At 32.1% G+C, this 25,007-nt stretch overlaps 2 protein-coding genes across 3 annotated transcripts in view; one reads left to right on the plus strand and one right to left on the minus strand.

The window, feature by feature from the left end:
- On the minus strand, positions 1–24,533 carry LOC140432422 (uncharacterized). 2 transcript variants are annotated; one of them, XM_072520313.1, is made up of 3 exons: positions 24,408–24,533; positions 7,218–7,979; positions 1–130 (listed from the first exon to the last, which is right to left on the minus strand). In XM_072520313.1, the coding sequence occupies exons 2-3, from the start codon at positions 7,968–7,970 to the stop codon at positions 56–58; spliced, it is 828 nt and encodes a 275-aa protein (XP_072376414.1). In that variant the 5' UTR covers positions 7,971–7,979; positions 24,408–24,533; the 3' UTR covers positions 1–55. The 2 variants fall into 2 exon arrangements, with proteins under 2 accessions (XP_072376414.1, XP_072376413.1); XM_072520312.1 differs by having other exon boundaries at positions 24,375–24,525.
- Positions 24,186–25,007, plus strand: part of LOC140432420 (synaptotagmin-12-like) — a 169,595-nt gene continuing 168,773 nt past the window's right edge. Inside the window, exon 1 of the mRNA XM_072520309.1 lies at positions 24,186–24,313. The gene's annotated coding sequence lies outside the window, so the exon portion shown is untranslated. The remainder of the gene's footprint in view (positions 24,314–25,007) is intronic.

Here is a 25,007-nt window from a genome sequence, read left to right on the forward strand (position 1 = left end):
TTAGATAAATATATTTTATATTATTAATAGGTATAAGTAAAACATTTATATGTGCCTATGAAACATGTCCAACGTTTGGATAAAATATTTTCTGGATTAAACCTATTTCTGTAACTTCTGGCTTCTTGTACTAAAAAAAAAAGAAAAATATTAGTTTAGATGAAATATATTTATTAAACTTTTTACGTTTTCTTGATTTTGAATAGAATAAAACGATCCCAAATAGTAAAATTTTATCAAGAATAGATGAAAAACTCATGGCTTTTGGGTATTAAAGACATCAGGTATTCGGAACAGTATTTATACATCTTACCGCCTCCTATAATATAGGATAGCGTAAACCACAAACAATTCTTTTAACTTTTCAACGTGCGCAAACTGTGAGTCCGCACATAAATATTTTTTTATTTATTTTTTTCAAAGTCCACTTCTTCACCTCTTCACGGTATTTACATACGTCAGTTACTCCAATATTTTTTTACTCACAGATTTAAAACAGTAGGTGTCAGCGCTACCTAGACTTCAGTACCTTCCAAGCAGCGTGTGAGTGAATTTATAACATAGTTGTGTACAGTAACACGTGCTTAGTGACTAAGCATTTCCATAAGTCTTTTAGTGGTTGATGACTGTCCCCCACGCCACTAACCGTGTTCTTAAATTTGTCAAAGTAAGTTTTCGATTTTGGTCTACTAACTATACTAATTTTTTAGCACATATTGATAGTACTTACGAATTATATCATAATAATATTAAAGTGTTTTTTACTGGATTTTACTTTTTTTTAGAACAAAATAAAGAAAACGAAGAAGCAAAAATTTGAAAGAAGTAACGATCATGACCTTTGGTTGAAATAGTTCGAGGAGTTGAGTGATAACGAGAATGGATCTAATACTGACGATGAAAGCAATTTTGGAGAAGAAGACCACGTGACTGAAGATAATATGGCTTCCGAACAAGAAGCAGATGAAACTGACAGAAGTGATACTAGTGGAGATGAAAGTGAAGAAATTGACAATCGAGCGGAAGAGTATTACACGGGAAAAGATTGAACAAATTGGAGTAAAAGAGGCGCTGTAAGAAACGTACGAACTCGTGCACACAACATAATAAAATACACAAAACATAATTGACATCTGCAGTCTCTTTTCGATGAGATATTAAAAAACACAATAGTTCATTACACTAATATTTATATAGATAGAATCCGCAACAATTTTCAATGATATCGAAATGCACAATCTGCAGATTTAATGAAAATTCGAGCATTTATTGGTTTATTGTTAGTAAAAGGGCTGTGAGAGTTCTGCGTATTTTCCCATGTTAAATCCCACAAGAAATCGCTAAGGTCCATTCTGGTTATTTTTGGCTCCTTTTATGGTGGTATCGTGACGTGCAAGGTATCGTCGGAAAGGGGGGGAGGTAACGAATACGTTAAAGCAAAAAACAAAGATGGCGGCATTGCCAAAACGGCACTAAGCTGTTAACGTCTAAACGGCTTGACGTACAACAACGTGCAAGGTATCGATGGAAAGGGGAGGGCTCAACAAATACGTTAACACAAAAAACAAAGATGGCAGCATTGCCAAAAGGACACTAAGCTTGTAACGTCTAAACAGCTTAACGTCCAACAACATGCAAGGTATCGATGGAAAGGGGAGGTGGTAGCGAATATGTTAAAATAAAAATCAAACGCATAGTTATCTGACGAATAACGATGGAGATACGATATAGTGCCGTTTTGGCATTGTCTTTGCGTTTGATTTTCATTTTAACATATTCGCTACCGGCTCCCCTTTCCATCAATACCTTGCATGTTGTTGTACGTTAAGCTGTTTAGACGTTACAAGCTTAGTGTCCTTTTGGCAATGCCGCCATCTTTGTTTTTTGTGTTAACGTATTCGTTACCCCCTCCCTTTTTCATCAATACCTTGCACGTTGTTGTACGTTAAGCCGTTTAGACGTTACAAGCTTAGTGTCCTTTTGGCAATGCCGCCATCTTTGTTTTTTGTGTTAACGTATTTGTTGAGCCCTCCCCTTTCCATCGATACATTGCACGTTGTTGTACGTCAAGCCGTTTAGACGTTAACAGCTTAGTGCCGTTTTGACAATGCCGCCATCTTTGTTTTTTGCTTTAACGTATTCGTTACCTCCCTCCCTTTCCGACGATATCTTGCACGTCACGATCGGACGAGTCGTTTTACCCCCGCAATAAAATGAGCCAAAAATAACCAGAATGGACCTTAGCGATTTCTTATGGGATTTAACATAGGAAACATATAACATGGGAAAATACGCAGAACTCTCACAGCCCTTTTACTATTGTTTCTCAGGTTTTTTTGCAATCATCCAAGAAAAACTTACATACTTTCTGGGATAATTCAAAGGGAAATGGTCTGCTACTTATCTATGAGTGAATACAGATTTTGATTCTTGATGCGATGCTTACGGTTTAACAGTGTTATTGATAGACATAAGCAAAAAGCCATTGACAAATTGGCACAAATAAGAGATGTGCTGGAATGAATTTTAAATATTTTCAAGCGTACTTTTCACGAAGTGAGTACCTCACAGTCGACGAACAACTTCTAGCATTTAGAGGTAGATGCAGATTAAACAATACATACCGAATAAGCCGGCTTAATACGGCCTGAAAGTATTTGCTTTAACTGCCACTAAGATAGCTTACACTTTAAATTTGGAAGCCTATGTAGGTAGGCAGCAAGAATGTCCTTGACCAAGTAAGCAACTCGGGAGAATAAGTTGTGCTGCGTTTAGTTGAACTAGTACCTGGATCTAATCTAAATATCACAGGCGATAACTGGTTCACCAATATTCCTTTAGCAAAAAGGCTTTTTACAGAAAAAAAAACTAACATACGTAGGAACGACAAAAAAAAAACATACGGGAAATAACAAAGGAATTCCTTCCAATACCAAATAGAGTGGAGCATTCCTTCGTATTGGTCTTTAATTCGAAAAAGAACAAGGCTGTACTAGTTTTATTCACATTCTATTCCATTGTTGATATAGATGAGTCTACTGGAGATAAAAATAAACCTAAGGTCGTGACTTTTTATAATATGACCAAAGTTAGCGTCGACCTGGTTGACCAGCTTTCTCAGCCTAATAATGTTGTGCGCAACACTAGACGTTGGCCGTTGGTACTGTTCTACAATCTGGTAGACATTGTCGCAATAAATGCTCTGTGCATTTACAAATATCGCCATCATATGAACGGGAAGATATCACGTGTTAGATTCTTGCAAAACCTGAGTTGGGAGTTCATCAAACCTCAAATATAACGAAGGTCTCTAAATCCAAACATTTTAAGGCATCTAAGACAACATGCAAAACTGCTGTTTAGTATTGACGAAGACGAGCAGACACCCGAAGATACAACCGAATCTCGAGGAAGATGTTATGTATGTGGAAAGATTCGGGATAAAACCACCAGAAAATGCTGTTCCAAATGTGAAAAATAAAATTATGGTGACCATTTGAAAGAAATATGTATAAACTGCCATCAAAATAAGGTTATATATGTATTATCGTTTACTTGAAAATAAAGTTTTATTATAATAGTCCAGTTACTGTGGCATTTTCCCTTTAAATTTTTTATAACTGCACCGATTTATCTGAAATTTTTACAGTGGGTAGTAAATTACTTAAAAAACATAAGTTATATAGTGCCGATGTGTGCTTCTACCCCTGGGGTGGTTGGCACCCCATCTAGGGGGTTGAACTTTTTACACTCAAAATAACTTCGGGAGTTGATAGAGAATCAAATTTTAAACAAAAAATGTCATATAAATTTTTTTCGCTTAATCAATACTTTTTGAGTTATACGCACTTGAAAAAGTAAACTTTTCGCAAAAAAAAACATGTTTTCTAATGATTTTGTACGAATAACTCAAAAACAAAGCGTTTTATGGAAAAATCAATAATAAACAAAAATAAAGCTTATAAAAAAACAAAGAGATTGTTTTTTTACTAAGTTTTATAAGTACAATACTAAGCGATTTATAATTGTTTGAAGATGACTTTTTATTTTTGGGATACTATACTCGATGCATTTAACATCAAATATCGGAAAATGGACATCTTTTTTGATAAAAACTCATACAACACTTTTTAAAGAGCTAGAAAAAACCTTTAAAATGAGCTATGTTAAAAGCCATTTCGATTAAAACAAAGCGAAATACGAAGGAAAGAATTTGACTTACTTTAGCGTTAAAAAAAACGAGCAGTATAAGTACACACTACAAACACTATTTCGATCAGAATTGACATTAAACTTATATCTTCTAAAATTCATTTTTTTTAGTGTTATTTATAAGTTTTAAAAGTTTAGCCTAATTAAAATGCGTATTTTTTGAAAAAATCATGTTTAAATTAAAAAATCTTTTTTTTTTAATTATCTAAAAATTTAAATTTTTTCAAAATAAATCTAAAACTATAAGAGATACGTGAAAGATGGTTCTATACCAAAATATAGTTTTTTTCTTAACAAAAATTTTGATTTTTTTATTTTTGTTGTAGATCGAAAAATAATAGAAATATAGCCAATTGAAGTTTGAGATACAGCGGCTGACACACCTGTAATCACCACTTTGGCCCTTTACTATTTAAAAAGGAAGAATTTTAACATATTTTAATCTACTTAGTCTTGTAGCTTTTGAAATTACCTTCAAAATATTTTTTTAATGGACACTGTAGCTTAAAAATTAACGGAGTTATTCTAAAAAAATTTTGGAGCATGTTATTGATGGAGGTATGCTTTTATACAGAGTTAAATGGCCAACAAACTGCACCTATGAAAACGTTTTAAAAGAATACGTCAAATATTTAAAAAGAAATTTTGGCGATTACGTAAGTGTTGTTTTTGATGCTTATGACAAAGAAAATAATAAGGCAGCTGAAAGAAACCGCAGATCTTTAAAAATTGCCTCTAAAGAATATAAATTCACAAAAGAAATGCAAGTTAGTGTTGGCCGAGATAAGTTTTTATCAAATTATAAAAATAAAAGTCGGTTTATCTCTTTTCTTATGGAAGAATTGAAAGAACAATCTATTGAGTGTTATCAATTGTTGAAGTAGATACTCTAAATGAATCACCTCAGCAGACGGTTATAGTAGCTGAAGATGTTGACATATTGGTAATATTGACTGCTCAAGCAAGAATGGATAAAGAAATTTATTTTCTTAACTTAGGAAAGTTGTATGTAGCTTCAGTAGTTTATTCATCAAAAAGTTTTGCATCAGAATACCCAAATTGTGCAAAGCTAATACTTTTTGCTCATTGCTTTACTGGATGTGATGATACGTCAGCATTTTATAACAAAGGAAAAAAAAATTCATCGATCTCTTAGAAAATCGGTCTGATTTAAGAGAAAAAGCAGAAATATTTTATGATAGTGCTACAGATCTCGAAGACATTTTAGAAGCTGGGAGATACTGTACAATTTTGCTGTATGGCCTTGCCAAAGACACCCACATGAACAAAATGAATAAGGTCGAAGATTATTCATCATTACTTGAACAAATGCGATACGAAGCCTTTATTAAAGCCACAACTAAAAATAGTGCAGTTAAATTATCATCTCTTGTACCAACTGTAAGTGCTCTGGGTTCTGCTCTGAGCATATCAAAAGGGTTTATTTACAAACTCAGATATGGCTTGGAAACAAAGAGATTGATATAACGGATTGGGGATGGTTCAAGAGTGATGATATTTAACAACCAATAAAAATGAAAAGTTCACCTGCACCAGAAGAACTATTGAAAATGATTTTTTGCAATTGCAAAAAGGGTTGCGGCTCAGCGTGTGGCTGTCGTAGACTAGGTCTATTATTTTGCAATGCTACGTGTGGAACATGCTCTGGCGACAATTGTCAAAACTGTCCTGCAATAGACGAAGAGGTGGAGTTAAAACACGACGAAAATGACGTTTCAGACAATGAATAATTTGATATATTGTAAATAATTTTTATTTTTGTAAATATATTTTGTATACTTTTTAATGTAAAGTATTTTCATGCATAATTTTTTACAATAAAAACATCATGAGTATACTTAATTTTTTTATATAGACATTTACCAAAGGGGAATTTGTTTCGTGAGCATAGAGGTGGTTTTTAAGGGTTGAAAATAAGCAACCAATCAAAAAATGTTTTATTGATAAGAAAGAAATTTTTGAATATAAATGTACATTAAAAACTTTTGAAGTTGTTTAAAAAGATTTTTTTATATATTTTGATATAGGGGGTAGCTTTTAAGGGTTGAAGTGTTGCAATCAAATAAAATTATTTTATATAAGCAGAGAATTACATTGTAGATGATATAAATGCACTACAAAAGCGTTTGAACCTGTTAAACGATTTTTTACAATTATTTTTATTAAAAGGGGTGGTTTCTAAGATTATTTAAGGGTTGAGAATGTACACAATATCTATTATTATAATTGACAATATTTCAATTACCTAATTTAACACGATTTAAATCCATAAAATGCTTTAATATAAATTTTTTTCATTATTTTCAATAAGGGGTGATTTCACCCCTTAAAAATAAAAAGCTCACCTAGCGCATATACAACTTTTGAAGAGGGAGGTAAGATAAGCCTAATTCCAAATTTTGAGCAAAATCGATTCAGGTATAAAAAATTTAGAGGTATTGACCTCTTTTCCTCCACAGTGACTGGACTATAATAATTTTTTGGTTTTATCTTGATAAATACACCGTATTGATTAAATTTGCATAGAAACTAAGCTAAAACTAAAAAAAATGGCAAATAAAAATGGGTGACATTTTGTCCCCCACGCCACTAAATATGTCATTCTTAGTAACCACTAACGTATGATTAAATAACAATATTACTCGGATTCACTCCCTGCCTCTCGACGCGTTAGTGTTCTGAGCTGTTGGACGTGAATCCCTGTCCTGGCATTTGGTTTTCACCTCTGGCTGCGTTGAGTAGTTGAGTTACTGTGACCAAATGCCCATCTTGGTAGTTAGTATTCGCCTCTGGTTGCGTTGAGTAACTGAGTTACCGTTGCTAACTACCCATCTTCCTGTCTCTTGTTTTTCTTTTTCTTTTTGTTCTCCTGAAGAAGCTACATACAATTGTAGCGAAACGTCGAGATGAACCCACTTTTGGGTCAATCACAAATGACACGGTCCAAACCCGGAAGACGAATAAACTATAACAATATTACTTACCAAGACATCCACTATTTTTGGTTTCGTAGATCCAAAATTATCTACACTAACACAAGATCTTAGCTCTGATGGCGCAACCATTTCTGTTAAATTGTTTTCGCTATAACTTTGAAATTGTCTATTGAGTTTTATCTCATTACCAATGTCATTCTCATCTTCATTCTCTTCAGCTATAGACCTGCAGTTACTCTCAATATCGCTGTCGACGTTTTCCAAGATATCATTAAAGGTGGAAGATATAAACTTCTTTTGTTTTCTTCTGGACTTTGGAGCCGTTCTCTTGGGTACTGCACTTGCTTCAATTGTTACTTCTGGAATAGCTGCTTCTTCTTCTTCTTTGTTTTGTAAATAAGCCTCCCACGTACTTAGTGTATAAAGAGATACTTGAGAAGCCTTTCTTCTTCTTTCCTGTCTTATAAAATATTCTTTAGACTTCCGTTGTTCGTTTACATTTTCAATTGAAAAATAGTGTTTTATTTCTTCAGCGGAGAGTTTTTTGGTAGATATTAATGTGTTTATAGATTTTTCGTGATAGAGTATTTTTTTAACATCACTTTTTATATTTTGTAAGAGTTTTATTATTTCACAATAGTGGTACAATTTTACTTTTTCCAGGGGAAGTTTTACATCCACTGTTTCATTGGTTGTGATGAGATTTTGTGAGGAGTTTATGTTAGTTTCTATTTCGTTACCCAGTTTTTCTGCGCATTGGTAGAGATTATTGCAAAAATCATGGAATGTTGCTAACGACATATCTCAAACCTAAAAAATATATTTGTTAAAAAATTTCTTAAATAATATTAAAACAACTTAATCGAATGAAGGACAGGTATATGCAAATATTTACCAAAAAAAAACAAAAGTATAGTTATATAAATAAAGATCAAAAAAAGCAAAAATATAACACATATATTGGAAAGAAAATGTTTGACACATACTACGAATTATTGCTCAAATTCATAAAAAAGAATTAGTGTTCTAAAAACTTTTAAGGAAATTATTAAACGTATCTCCCAGAGCACTCCTATAAAGTGCACACTATAAGGCACTCCCAGAAATAATAGAGTTCTACAATATGACAAAGAAAGGGCTAGATATGCTTGATGAACTATCCGCAAATTATAATTATAATGGTTTAACTGCACACATCCGTGTGCAGTTGAACCATTGTACAGTTAACAACAGCTATATGTAACATTATCGAAATTTCGAAATTACTAAATAACTCACGAAGCAACAGTTTCATAATTTGTAAAAGTATGCCAGAAGTGTAAGTGCAATATCTACCCTCTGAATAAGTATTTTTAAATAATTTTAATAAAAAAAAAAATTTTTATTAAAAATCCTTTATAAAAGATATATAATTTTAAAAACCCAATCGGGCTATATCACAAAACGTTTGCGCAATCCATATTCCATCATCAGTGCACCTTAAAAGTATATAACCATTTAATAAAAAAGAATGTATAATTTAAATTTTGACCAAGGTTAATACAAAATTTGGTTAATACTTACTAGGTGGGTATACATGTATTGAGCCACTAAATATGTGGGTAAAAACCCGTTAAAAATTGTTTTTTTAGATTGAGTTTACAATATATGGTGGTAAATATTATGATGTAAAAGTTGCCAGTGGATTTGGTAACATGGCGACATATGACTTCACGTGAAGTTGCTGGTCCTGAGACGATGTGTCTACGAAAACTTGATGAAAGCAACTGATTGAACTGACAATCTTGACAAGTTAGGACGGAAGTCCGAACAAAGCAGTCAGTGTAACTTTATGTGTTAGTCTAATTAAGACAGAAGCCAACGCTATTTAAAAATTGAAAAAAGTTAAAACTAACATAATGTAACAGTAGCAACCATCAGTGTTGTTGTTTTAAGATGTTAATTTGTCCTGAATTTATTTTTAAGAACATGATTAATATATGTGGTGAGAAAATTATGTGGGTATTGTTAGGCAACCAACTACACATATGTCTTAAAGTGGTGTAAATTAGAGATTCTAATATAAGGCCCCTTATGTTTTTCAACATTTGGTACCTGGAAAATGGAAACCAGGCATATGTGGGAATTTGGATTCTTGAAAATTTATTGTTAATGGGTGAAATATGAATTAATATATTTTATATTTGAAGGTGTTGTTGAGTGGATAAAATAAAAGCTTATGATTTAATGTTCATGTAATATTTAACTTATAACTTAAGCATAGAATGCCCTGTATGTTAAAAAGCAACATTTGGTACCTGGTAAATGTAAAACTTTTTAAGTTACAAGTTCATGAACATAAATAACCGATTAGGTGTTCACGGAAGAAGTTGGTTAGTTGTTTTGTGTGTGTTGACAAATATATGAGATGAATAAAAATTGATGGTTGGGACGTGGTTTTGTAATATGATGATCGTACAGTACTCAACTTATAACTTGAGAAGAAAAGGCCCTATCTGTTATAAAGCAACACTAGGTACATGAGAAATATAAAAGGATAAGTTATAAGTTCATGAGCTTAATAGACTATTGGTATATCTTGACAAGAACTGTAAAAATGAAATGTTTGTGGGTGGCTCTGTTAAATTTAAGTAAAAAAGAAAGTTGTGATGTTTTTAAAAATTGTGAGAAGAGAAAAGACAAGGAATTAAATTCCTTGTGTATTTTTAAATCTTAACTTAACCGAAGGTTATCTAATCACTACATAAAAATAAATTTACAGCTGATTAAAAACGAAATAAATAAAACATTTGACAGTCGTAATCAATGTTTTCATGGGAGAGAACCAACTACACAAAAGGATTAAAATTTAATATTTCAATAAAACTTCCTTACACCAAAAATGTTCCCGACCGGGAATAGACCCGGATTAAATCTCAAATAGCAGACTGATCCAGTCAACCAATAACCATATCTGTGGTACTGTGGTGGTGGTACTGTGACATATCTACCGATATTGAGTTTGACTACTACAACAGTCAAACTCAATATCGGTAGATATGTCACAGTACCACCAAAATTAATTACAACCCTTTCCTAACACTTCTGGTAATTAATTTACCCTTCAGCGAGAACTAGCTCCACCGGTTCAAGTTAATACAAATGCAGCACCCTTATATACTCATTTAAATCAAATACAATACCCAGCATACAGTCGAAAACCCAAATTTCTCCCATACAAATGAATATGAAACTCCCTCGTGACAAAAAAAAAATACCAATAAAAAGAAAAAATTACAAATAAATAGACCTACTAAGCAAAATATACAAACCTCAACAAACAACAGATTTTAAGTACTAGAAGAATAAGAGACCGACAGAAACCAAACTGTTAACAATATTCTTCTTGGTGTGCCGTGCTTGTATTCAAGCGTTGGCTATCGTCAGATTGACAAACTGATGAAATGATTCTCGGGGCAGCTAGATGAAACAGTTCCTCGACCGTTCGACCTGTCCATTGTCTAATGTTACGCAGCCAGGACAGTTGTTTTCTTCTGACCCAACGTTTTCCTTCGATTTTGCCCTGAATGATTAACCGGAGTAAGCGATATTTAGGTCCTCTCATTATATGACCGAAGTATTGGATCTTTCCCATTTTGATGATGTTGATCAATTCTCTCTCTTTGTGCACGGTCTCTAGCACGCGTTCGTTAGATATGTGTGAGTGATATATGTTTGTTGTCCAGGTTTCACATCCATAGAACAAAGTGGACCAGACGTAGCACTTCAATACTCTTAGACGTGTGGTCAACGACAGACTTCTACTGCATAATACAGAACGCCAGTTAATAAAGTGCCAACAATATACTGATGACCAAACATCAACTATGTGTATATATATATAATTTAAAATGTTATTTAATCAGTTGCTTAATCAGAACAATATGATTCTCGACATACTGATAACAGTTATAAGCAATATTACAAATAAATGGCTAAACAAATAAGAATAGGGGCCTGGAACGTCAACGGCCTAAAATCATGTCCAAACAAATCAATAATGTCCAAGGTATTACGTTATTTTAAAAAGTTAACAAAATAGATGTATTTATGTAACATATTTTACCCAGCATCCCTAAGGAACAGCGCATGCAGGATCAGCAATCATTGTCAGATCATCTGTTAAACACAACATTTTATAAAGTTGTTTCACACCTAAAATTTAGAGCACTTCAATCAGATTAGAAACGTTCTCGTGGCCATTGATTGTCGCAGCTATTTGTTCACCTCCTAGACATAATGTCCTAGTTGAAGAATACAACAGCTTCTTTTGAACCCTTTGCTCGCACCTCCTGGTTGCAGGTGATTGGAATGATAAAATACTCTATGGGGATTACGACTAACTACAACGAAAGGTAAAACCTACATCGATTATAACAGAAAAAATTCTTATCCACAGGACAACCAACATACTGGCCAGCAGATAATAACAAAATTCCGGATTTTCAAGATTTTGCGCATAATTTCTAATACGCATTCAAATATAAAGCCTAGTTTTGACCTAAGATCAGACCATAGCACCATAATAATGACATTAAGCACAACTATAATATACAATCAATAGTCATTAAGACTATCTAACAAAAAAACAAACTGGGAACAATTTGAAAATATCATTTACCAGAATATAATGTTAGATCACCGAAAAAATATTTGATAGGCTGAAATTTTAAGTTCAAAAGCTAATTGCTGTAATACAAACGTAGCTTTTAAATCTACTCCTATAAGTAAAACCGCTAATCCTGAAGACAACAATGTGTCATTACCTATCAAGGAAATTCTGACCGAAAAAAGGGAGTGCGTGCAAAATGGCAAAAGTCCCGAAATCCACTCAATAAGACACAGCTAAATAGACTAACATACCAGCTAACGTCAGCGCCAAATCAAGCTCTTAATGACATCTTCAATTTCTATAACAATCTCTCTCTAGATAACTACTCTATATGGAGAGCAACTAAAAATTCAAGAAATCGACACTACCAAGTCCTCCAATAAGAAAACGTGTTAGAAGTTATGCGCAGGCTAACAATAAATAAGCCAATGTATTTGCAGAATATTTAGAAAATACATTTATAATTTCAAATTTAGTCCAAATTTAGGTGAAAATATAAATAATGATGTAGTTATCGAATATCTACATGCACCCTGCCAACTATCATCTCCAATAAAAGTATTCCCCCATTGGAGGTTTGTAGAATAATAATGAGGACCGAAGCGAATAAGGAAAGCAGTTAAGAAGACTAGTACGTTTTTCGAAAGAACAAAACTTCTGGAATAAACTACACCCAACAAAATAGTCTTCTTAAGTGCATTTGTCTTTAAAAAGCATCTTGATTTTGGTCGATAGGATATTTGGATCAAAAGATATCGAATTTTTTGCGTTTTTACCACCCTACGAGAGGGGGATTTTAGAGGGAAGCCCGTAGCGGTGTTTAGGGAGTAAAAGTCGTAAACTTTTTTGCGTCATTTTGGAGTCCCATAGAAGTATATTTGGAAATAAAAGAAAATGTAAATCCAAAGAAAGCTCCTGTATTTAATCTAGCAACTTCCAAGGAAAGCTATAATAAAATTAACACATCTTATAAATGCTTCCTTTAGGCTGAGGTACGTAACAAAAATATGGAAGGTGGCAGAAATTAAAATGACACTAAAACCAGGAAAACCTCCACAAAAAGCTTCTTTATATAGGCTTCTTCAATTATACGAAAAATTACTCTTGAAGAGACTAAAACCGATTATAGAGGAAAAAAAACTTATTCCTAATCATCAGTTTGAGTTTAGAGCAAGCCACTTAACGATATATCAGGTGCATAGAATAACATATATAGTCGAAAAAGATCTAGAAGAAGAAAAATCTGTTCCGAAATGTTCCTCGATGTAGCGCAGGCTTTTGGCAAAGTGTGGCATGACGGATTGTATCATAAAATGAGATGCTGTTTACCAAAACAATATTCTGACCTAATAGAATCATATATATCCAACAGATACTTTCGAGTTAAATATGAGGAAGCATATTCAGAATTAAGAGAAGTTAAAGCTGGAATTCCACAAGGAAGTATCCTGGGACCAGTGCTATACCTGCTCCATACCAGCGATATTTTATCATTAGAACCTAATACAATTGCGATATTTGCAGACATGCATTCTAGCAGTCGGACAAAAGACGAGGATGCGGCAACCATGGTACAGAACTCTGTTGAACAAATTAACATCTGGACCAGGCGATGGCGTATCAAATTAAATGAAACAAAGTCTGTTCATGTCAATTTTGCTAACAAAAGAGAACAACATATCCCAGTTAGTATAAATATAAACCAAATACCTTATTCAAATACGGCAAAATATTTGGGTATTACATTAGATTTCAAGCTACGTTGGAAAGCACATATTAAGAAGAAAAAAGAGGAATTCAAAATTAAGTTTAGAAAGATGTACAAGTTGATGGCAAAAAATCCACTCTGTCTACTTATAACAAATTGTTATTTTACTGTACAAAAGAAAGTAACATTCAAATTATACAACGATATCAGAATAAATTATTAAGGAACATCGTTAACGCTCCATGGTACTTCAGAAACTGTGATCTTCATCGAGACCTCCAGATGGATACGGTTATCCAGACAATAAATAAGTTTGCCGAGAGTCATGAACAAAGGCTCTCCAGGCACGTGAACATCTAGGCCATCAAACTTCTAGACAACATCAACCAGATAAGAAGACTTAAGAGAACGAAGCCGTTTGAGTTAGTGCTATAAGTGAGTGAAAGTGAAAAAGCAGAGCAAAGTGCGGCTAAAGTGTACACAATTTATTGAATTTTTTTATTTATTTTTATACTTGTTTTTAAAGAAAGTTTTTAAATAGAACAACAAAATTATGTTGACAACAAAACAGACAACTGCTCTATTGATATGAACTGCATTCCTCACTTAACAATAATATGTCTAAGTTGTTTTGATTTTAATTGTTTGTAAAAATTTTGATCCACCGTTTATACTTTAATAATTTTTCATTTAATTATTATAACAATTTTTAATTGTAAACGTTATAAATCGATCTTATAAAGTTATTTTTTATGCAGTTATTTACTATGAATGTTGCTGAAGTGCTGAATGTGGGAGCTTTACCTCATTTGACGAAGTTAGATAGGAAATTTACTGATTTGCGAGAAAGAATTCATTGCGACATCACGTATTGTTGCTGAAGCAGCAGCCTTCGAGATTTATTGCTTCTAGTAAACGAAGAAATGATTTTAAGTATAAAATTATAAATAAACTTAAAACTTTTAAAATGAATAATAGTTCTTATGCTAATGATCATAATGTACAACTGATTTAAAAACCTTGTTATTTATGGAATGAAAATATAAGAACCGTACGAGATAGCTTAAAAAACGTTTTAATAAAACTTTTTTTTTTATTTGTTATCAACCAAATGTAATTTAGAAGGTTTTAAATAAATCGTTGTTTCATAACCTTTTAAAAAACAAAAATAAAAACTTCTAGTTAAGAAAGAAGTTTTAAAAAAAAATAAAAAATATTGATTTTTGGCGATTTTTGCTATAAAATTAATGTTTAAACAATGACGCCGTTATTTAAACTCATACTCTTGACACAAATTCATATTTTCATACCAAAACTTTTTTGGTACAAAACTACAATTCTTTTAAAAATTCGTTCTTAAACGTGCTTTTAATTATATTTTTTGTTTATTGGACCATATACCACTTAATACATATAAATAACTATTTAGATTTATAAATTTATCAGGTATTCTCGTATATTTCTCTTAAAAATGAAACAATCTACATAGAAATATTTGGAATTCTTATTAAAATATTTTGCTTAATTACCTAACAGCAGAAATTTGTGAATTCTTTCGTCTTATTTAATATTATTTCGAAACAAAAGTGAAAGAAGTAATAATAATGTATTAAATATCTTACACAATCTTGTGAAGAATTTACAAGAGTGAAATAATACAAATCGACCCTCCCAACGAAAACTGTCGTAACTCAAGATCGCTCATTCCGAGATAATTGCGTTTAAAAATAATTGTGAAAAGTGACGTTCTGTAATTTTTTAATTATCACTACTACGGTTTTCATTTTTTCACTCAGTAATTATTTGTGCAATCAGAATTATTGCAAAGGAATATAAATTTCATAAGGTTATTCGATTTTGGATTTTGAATGAGTTACTACAGTCTTCGTCGACAAAAATATCAGTTATAAAAACATACTACAATAATAAAACAAATAAAATTAACAAATATTTTATTTTTAGCAACTTGTTTATAATGGCATTATAACACTAATTATAATAATAATTAACGACTAATTGCTCAGTACAATACACTGCTATTGTTCAGATTTGGAACCAGTTTCTTGATTTTTAGCGCACTCTGGTAGAATGTCTTCACTAGCAGGCCGCAGGGAGTTTAAAAACCCATGGTACATTGCTGGTATTAAATTGGCTTTACATAAACTTAATAGACCATTTAATTTTTAACTGTCAATTGGTAAAATAAATTGGCATAAACGTGGTAGTTTATATTCTTGGAGTTTACGCAATTTTGATGTTGCGATGTCGAGTCCTTTCTAATTTTCTGCAAAACTGTAGGTAAAATAAACTTTATAAGGATTCTTCGGTTCGAAGTGAATTTCCCTAATTGTGCTTATCTTTACCACCTCCGCAGTGTTAGTTCTCTTCCAGTTCTGTTTCTGAACCATTGGTTTAAAACTAAAAAAGTCTTTTTGAGACATTTCTTTCACTCTATACTGCGGAGAAGTAACTTTTGCCATATTTATGAGGCTAATCCACTGGTCAGGAGTATAAATATTCAAATGTCGTTTCTTTGCAACTTCTATCATAACGTGCATGCTGTCATTTTCGTTCTGGGTATGACCAATCTCAAGAAAACAGTGTGTTATTTCCAGAGCCGAAGTCACCGATGCATGAGCAAACATCGAAAAAATAAAACGATTGCGGTTTTGCCCTCCGCAATTGTTGGGGTATAACACGACTTTTCGAATGCCATCTTGTTTTGCACCTTTTAAAAAATGCCATAAACAGCTTGCAATTTTATTCGGCCCCCTTTTTGATATTTGTTTATGCCATACGTAGCAATATCTTTGATTATTGCCCAAGTCATAAATAGTAAAATTATAAGTTGCAAGCTTACTCTTATAATAAAAGTTACTTACCTCTGACTTGGGCGTTACTAATACTTTCTGCAAATCGAAGCATATCGTTAAAAACGATTTATCACTTTTTGACAATTCCTTATTAGGATCTTTCAGATTTCTTTGTTTAAAACATGGCTAGTGTAATTGTCTTACATTGATTAAGTTCTTTTCCCTGGATCTGTATTGTTATACGCACTGCATACTGAACACTGATCTTTCTTAGGCTTGAATGGCTCAACAATGCAATGTTGAATTGTGAGTTTAAAGTATCCCTGTATTGTCTAATTATAGCGAGGGCATCCCATTTTTTGAGTTTGGCATATTCCACGTACATTCGGTGCATTACAGATATGTTTAAGTCCTCTTCTAAGTACATACGTTTTGAGTTTTTCCTTGTATAATGAGAAGGTACAAGTGGAAATAATTTTATGTGTTCTACAATGTTATCTTTTACACTATCCGGGATCTTGTGCGGTCTAGTATTATGTTTTCCTCTCTTATCTGGTTCTATGGTACCAGCTTCACTAATTTTTTTCAATGCAGTGCTAACAAAAGTTTCAGAAATCGCAAGCGTATTTAAGAACATTGTTTTGCAAATTTGTTTCTCGGTATTACCAATATTAAATTTATATTTGCGCGAAAAGTTTCTCCTAGAATTGTTTACAGTGATTTGCATTTTACCTTGTTGTGTCACGCACTTTGCAAGAAAATCCCACTGCCTGGTATGATCTCCAAGTTTTCAAAATTCGTCAAAAATTACTTGTCTTGTTTCAAAATTTAATATGCTATTACATTTATATCTGCAAATATCCTTACAAGGAACCTTCATCTTTTTTGCAGGTATAAACTTATCTTTGCGGTTTTTATGTTACAGACCGCTATTAAGTTCTCTTTTGACTTTTTTGTCAATCCATTTGTTCTCATTTCTAACTCGTTTTCTTCCTATCTTAACTTTTTCTGTTACTTTTCGCTTTCTTTTTGATGATAGTCTGTCCAATGACACATTACTTCTCTTGTTATCACATAGATTCAAATTTTTGTTTTCGGCTTCTGATCCTTAGGGAACATAGTTTGGATCATCATCGGAATAATTAGAAGGAAATATGTTGGTATCAATGCCAACGGTATGATTGTCGTCGTTACTTTCATTTTCGTTATCTAAAACAAAAAAAAAATAAAGAAATGTAAATAAAAAATAAAAGAAAGGTTTAAATGATTAAATACCTAGATTGTTCCTTAATCCAGAGGAAACATATTTCGGATCATCATCGGAATAATCAGAAGGAAATATATATTGGTATCAACGCCAACGGTATGATTGTCGTCGTTACTTTTATTTTCGTTGTCTAAAACAAAAAAAATAAAAAAATTTAAATGAAAAAAAAAAGAAACGTTTAAATGATTAAATACGTAGATTGCTCCTTTGAAATTAACTTTTTTACTGTTAATGCTATGTAGAACATTCAGATTTTAAACAGATATTCAAATAAATGTAATGACAGCAACTTACCTGATGCTATTTGTGTATTATTATTAACAAGTAATCCCAAAATTCGTTTAGTTCTCTGCGACATTATGATAAATTATTATAACAATAAACAAGATTTTCTTGTTTTCTTGGAGATAGTAGCTGCAAAAATATGTGAAGCTATGCCATCTAATTTCCAGAGTTCATCACTATTTAAATGTTTCACTCTCTTTACCCCAGCAAGGAACAAAAGTCCAATAAATGTGCATTTCCACGTAGTCAACAGCAGGACAATCCCTAGGGCGAGTACAAAACACTCTCATCATATCCAGTTTTTGATTTGTATATTTTACAATATTGTAGCGTTTTTAAATAAAACGAGCGGTTCAAATTTATATAAATATATTTATTTAAAAGTTTACAGCACGAAAATATCTTAGCAACTAAACTTAACTTATAGAAGCTTTGTTATATATAAAAGTAATTATGTACTAGAACATTCTGGACTATCCCACCTCTAATTCGCCTATTTGACGGGTCAATCTCTCTCGCGCTCGAGACATCTACGGAAATTTCTCAGCGCTTTCGAGATGCAACCGTTACATGGGCCACACCGAATGCATGTTCGTAACAATATTATTGATCATAGCATCCGAGAAAACAATTTCCAGCATTCTAATATGATTTTGGCGCCTCTTGCTTTTGCTTTTACCCCAGGTAAGTTCGTAACAATATAAGCTTTGGTCTTACCTTTGGGAGTGTGTTACTTATGTTTCAACCATGGTGTTTTATCTTTGCCATAAATTCTTGGATAACCATCACCTTGGCCGCTGTCTTCCATGGCATCTTCAGGATCACTGGGTAGATGTTGTGTGGACAGCTCAGAATCTGTATTGTAGATACTGTGTTCAGAACGAACATTACTTAAGTCCTTATCAGAATCCAGTGGTTCCACATCGCTGTCTATCTATTCATACCATTTTAGTAACTGGTTTTCCATTTTCTTGTCCATATTTACCTGCAATAAACCAAAATAGCGCTTATAATAACGGATATTCAACAATCTATAGGTATTTCACTAAAAATCTTACCTTTTATGATAATATTATACCTTTTCTTAAGTGATCTCTCTAAAAATCAACACACGACAACACTCGCGTAGTTAGATTTTTTCTAACGCTCCGACAAACACGATCGCTTGCGTGTTAGATTTGAACTAAGAACAACTGCTATTGTCGGCTATAAGATAATAGGTACTCCCACTTTCCCACCATTATTTCACATAGTCTTATACGAGTCTTCATAGGAGTATTCCTGATTGCAGAACCCAAAAGAAGCAATATTAAATTTAATATAATAATAAAATGCTTAACTTGTGAATTAAAATTATCGACAATTCATTAGTCACTTGTGAAATAATGTTTCATTAGTTTTAAGTTTTTAACCCATAGAAACCATTCATTTATGCAAAAAAAATACTTAAACAGCCTATTTATAGTTTTAAATGTTTTAATTTTCCATTTAGATAACTAAAAATTCATTCCTTGCTTATGGAACGATATTTCTTTAGCGTAAACTCTTCAACCTTTGTTCAATATTTGTACAAATTAAAATTCAAAACTTATGCACGTAATGTAATAAGAATTTGTTCCTCGCTTACGAAACATTATTTCTTTGGTTGCAACTTTTTTAACTCTCAGAAACTACCGCCTATACTAATAACAGTACAAAGTATTATTTGTTGGTGCCGAAATATTTCTATAAAACTAATACGCGTAGTTTAGCTATATGAGAGCTCCAAAATACATATATTTTTCAAGCTCCAGAATTATCTCTCAAAAATATCATTGGTTTTTTTTAATAAGTCAATTTATTTTCAAGCTTTGATATATGCATATACAGATATTTAAAAGGTAATTTTAAGGGCTACAAAGCTAGGTTCATTAGAAACCCAAACTGTCCTTCAATTTTCTAAAATTACGGTTTAAAGCACTCGAAACAGGGGGTTTCCACACCAAGACATACAATTCGGCGATATCTCCATTGTTCTGCACGGTACAGTAGTTTATAAAAAATATTTAATCAAAAAAAAAGCTACATTTTTGTATTTTATCATCTTTTAAATGTATTATAATTTTTTAGTTTTAATTATAATTTTTGAGTTATTTAAAAAAAAAGAACAATTTTTTAGAAATTATCAAAGCATCATCATCATCATCAGTGGCGCTGCAACTCTTCGTGAGTCTTTGCCGCGTTTACTATTGCCTTCCATGTTTGTCGGTCCTGTGCCAGTAATTCCCATTGTCGCAATCCCATTTTCTCTAGATCTTCTATAATTATCAAAATAGTTTATAATAATTTAATATAACTTTTTTCAAAAATAATGCATGTTAAATTAGTTAAAACTGCTGGATCCATTGAAGAATACTAAATTTAAATGTATACTAAAAGGATAACCATTACTTTTAATTCTGATGGATATTATGTTAATTATACTGCCTTTTTTTCATATATTGAAGAGTTCATCTTTCATGAGCTGTAACTTACTCAGTTTATAGACAAATAACTTTTTATAGTATTCATTTTAAAGTTTTTTTTTTATAAAAACTTTTGTATCGTTACCCCCGAAAAATCAACCAATAAAACGTTGAATACGTTGATCCAAATATTCGCAAAAAAATGTCTCTTTTCACCGACAATATCTCACTTTGTATTATATAAAGTTATATTATATATAAAGTAAGTCTATTGACGTTTCAATTTCCACTTCGGAAATCGTTCTCAAAATACAAACATTAGTAAATTAAACAAAATTTTTTTTTGTTACTTTGTGCATGTAATTCGTCTTTACAAAGACAAACATATGCCATGATGACAGTAAAACTCTCCTGTTAGTGATTCCATAGTAAATTATAAGATTATGGAAAAACCAGGAAAAAAACCTAGCAATAATACTAGCCCGTCATGGTACGTACCTGAGTCGTGCATTTAGTTTACTTTCAATAAACATTAAATTTTGATTTTATACATATGTTTGTTATTAAAAAAAAACATAAATGATGTATGCTCCATATATTAATGACTTACTAATACTGATATCTTCTTTTTAATAACTTTCTCTTTTGGATTAATATGGGTAACCAGATCCTACTATATTCTGCCGAGTAATTTGCGACACAATTGGTCTCATTTAGCATAATTAGAGCCGCTTCTTTGATTTATCTCTTTTTACTATCCGTTTCTTTTAGGATTATATTTGAATCATTCCATTCAACCCTATGTTTATTATCCCATGCATGTTTACAGTCTATCAAATTCTCTATTTTTAATATAAGATTGATGTTCACTAATTCTAACATTTAATGGCCTTGATGTTTCGCCTAAATAAAACTGATCGCATTCGCAAGGATCATATTTTATAAATGCAATTCTTTGTTCTTTCTTGTTAATTGTTAGGTTTGGTTTTAGACAAAATAGATCTCAATGTGTTTGTTGTTTTGAATGTTGTTGAAATGTTGAACTTATTTCCTATCCTTTTAAGTTTTTCTGATAATCCTTTTATGTATGGTATTGTTATTTTCCTCGTATTATTCCTTGTGTATGCTGTAGGATCTCGTTTTAAGTTGTTTTGTTCTATTCGGTCGATTGTTGAAAATTCCTTATTTATAAATGATAAAGGATAATCATTTTTCAATAAAATATATGTTAACAAATGTTTTTCCTCCAAGAACGAATTTTCGTTAGAACAAGTAATTTTGGCTCTATCGTATAAGGATTTAATGATTTCCTTTTTAATATATATGTATTGCAATTTGATTTGAAATTTAAATATCTGTTGGTGTGTGTTGATTTTCTATACACCTGAGTCTCATATCCAGTATTGTTCTTAGAGATTTAAACATCCAGAAAAGGTAGTACGTTATTCTATATGGGAAAAAATTCCATTTTTTTCTATAAGCTCCATTCGCATTACTTTTCATCTCATTACTTTTCAGCTCCATTCATTATTTCGCATACTTTTTGATCAAAGGTTAATTTTTTGAGTTATTCATGAGAAACCAATAAAAAGCGTGACTTTTTTTTAATGGAAATTCGTTGTTGTCAACCATAAATAGCTCAAACAATATTGACTTTATGAAAAAACTGTATAGGACAAAAGTTCCTTATAATTTAAGCTTCTACCGGTTTTTGTGATTATTTTAAGCAAAAGAATTTCCAACCCCGGGAAAGAATGGCAACCACCCCTGGAGCAAAAGTACATATCGGCGTTATATATCTTTTGTTCTTTGAGTACTTTCAGCGGCGGCCGGCCAGGTGAAGTAGGTGAAGGTGAGGTTGACCAAAAAAATATAATTAAATTGAGACAAATAAATAAAAAATGATAGCAACATTATTATATCTGAATTCTGAAATCAATTATTTATTCTCTTTTAATTAATCTAAAAATTAAAAAAGGCAACTATCTTTAGTAGCGGTACGTACTTGACGGTCAAGTCCTGACCTGTGTCACTAGCCGTGTAGGATTCAGGAATAGGTGAGTGAATATCATTTTTGAAATGCGAAATTCATCTGCATAAGCGTTCACGGTTGCCATGGCAACGTGACGTCAGCCTATCCTTAGTGATAGCTGAGAAAACTGGTAAGTGCAGTTCCGTCTAAAAATATATGATCCGTGTTCACCCACTGTTGGATGTGTATTTGGTATTCCTATTTTTCGGAAATTTCTCTTAGCGACAATATTTTGAAATTTAGTCGTATATAGATATTTTTTATATAGTATAGTGTATGGTATAGTATTTATTAGTTTAGTTTAGTCACAGTATTAATTCTATTTGTTTAGTGCACTTTATTAATACATTTCTCTGTGGTTTGTTTCGGATTTCGGATATAAAGTGTTCTCATGGATTTCGTTTGGACAAAAATAATTTTAGACAGACATAAATCCAATTAATGACTTCTTCTTGTTCTTTCTATGCCGTCTCCATTAACGGAGGTTAGCGACCACATTTCTAAAAGTTCCTCTGTCTTTTGCAACGTGAAATAATTAGTCTACAGTCATGTTTGTCCAGTCCCGAATATTTCGCAGCCATGATTTCCACTTTCTACCTGTTCCCTTTTTGCTATCGACTCTACCCTGGATGATAACCTGCAGAAGACTATATTAAATGGTGGCCAAATTAATGACTTGGTGTGTAATATATTAGAGACTCCGTTTAGGCATTGAAAAAATAAAGATAAAAGGGATGTTCTTTTACATGGTCGACCAACCAGTATTTTAAACATCTGCGTCTGATCCAGAGTGGTCGGCTGCAATCAGCATCTGACTTAGAGTGGGCGGCTGAATCGAAACTCGCCAACCCGTCTTAGCAGGCGTGGTGTTTTAATCGCCAAAAAACCGTCAATGAAATGTCAAGGTTCAGAACTAAAATACCCCAGGTAAGCAGAACGAATCGTATCTAGTATAAGTTCCCTAAAAAACTATTTTCAAGTTATTAGGCCCTAAACCTTACAAATTTTTTTAACGAATTTTTAATGAGATTTGGGCGCGAAGTAGATACCAAAACTTCTTTTGGTTCCGGCAAGCTTTCCTCATCTTCACCACTTTTTTAGGCCACGAGTCGCCGCTGAGTACTTTAGGATCAACTTATTAAACTTCAAGTGAATCGGTTCAGTGCGGCAAAATTTAGAGACGAATACGTCGAGTGACTGGAGTATATTATGGACTATGAAAATACTTAATACATTTGTCTTGAAAAATGCAAAAAAGACTGAATAAGATACTGATAGTCACAGTTCTCACATATGGATCAGAGGCAACACCCTAGCAAAATCCGACGAATCCTCTCTGTCGAGTTTTGAAAGAAAGTTACTATGCAAAACACTTGGAGTGATGTGTAAAAAAAATAAATAGCGGCGCGCACATAACGTTGAACTATAATATAGATACAAGCATAAGTGTGCTCAAAAGTACATTCAAATGAAAGCGTCTACAGTTAACAGCCCAACTAATGCGAGGTGGCAAGGAGAAAGCTAAATAGACCAAAATTAAGGCGGATATACGGTGCTCCCAAACGGAAAACCTTTCCAGGAATTTCGCAAGACGGTTGAGAAGGTCTGGGCGTTCTAAGGACTAAGCACCATGGTGATAATATTGACTAATAAAATCATACAACAAAACCAGCTCATACATTACAGTATTTCTGAATTATTTATAAAATATAATTTAAAAAAATATATTGATTGTGTTTTCTGTCATTTTGAGTAGTTCTAATTATCAATTTAAAACAGCACGTATAGTGTTGTATTTTAAAAAATATTTTTTTATTTCAATAATACTTGATTTGGTGGATTAGTGTTACTTGTTTGGAATATAATGAAGGGTGTGAAATTATTATCAGTTTCTTACGAATTAATCGGACGGTAATTATTTTTTGTATAGCAGTGGCTTTTAAGGTAAATATATTTGAAGTAGAAAAAAATTAGAAAGTGATGTTAGTAAATCTACGGTACTTACTAGAAAACTATTACAATCACTATTAAATGTTACCTATATTTTGATAAAACTGTTCAAACTTAATGAATAATTTGCTAACATTGATGACTTAGACAAACAACTAAACCCATTCTAAATTTTTGTTGATGCTTAAATTTTATCTTAGTAGTTATCTTTCCTTATCGCAAAAGATACTACAGTTTTTAAGGTTGGCATCTGGGTAATCTCCAAAATGGTGTTTGTGATTTTATACAATCGTTATGACCTTGTCCTTTAGTGTTTAGACAATGCAATTTATACGTTTGATATAATTGCGATAAGTTTTACTAAACTGAAGTTTAAAACCTAGACATCAATGATGAGAAAATAAATTAAATTGAAATTGATTCAATCAAATGAAAACATTGGTTGACAAACAAAAGTTGATTTATATATTTTAATTTATATAGATGTCTGTATTTTTGTATTTTAACAAACAAAATTAAACCTTATTCAGTATATAAGTAATATAAAAAAACTATTTAATTATCAGTGCAGTATTTGATATAATATGAAAAGTCAAATTAAATAATTGGAAATACACCAGTCTATCTGGGAGTAAATTATTGATTCCACATAAAAATGTTATACAGATATTTGAACGTTTAAAAAGGG

Source organism: Diabrotica undecimpunctata, chromosome 1 (assembly GCF_040954645.1).
Source record: "Diabrotica undecimpunctata isolate CICGRU chromosome 1, icDiaUnde3, whole genome shotgun sequence".
NCBI classification, from domain to species: domain Eukaryota; kingdom Metazoa; phylum Arthropoda; class Insecta; order Coleoptera; family Chrysomelidae; genus Diabrotica; species Diabrotica undecimpunctata.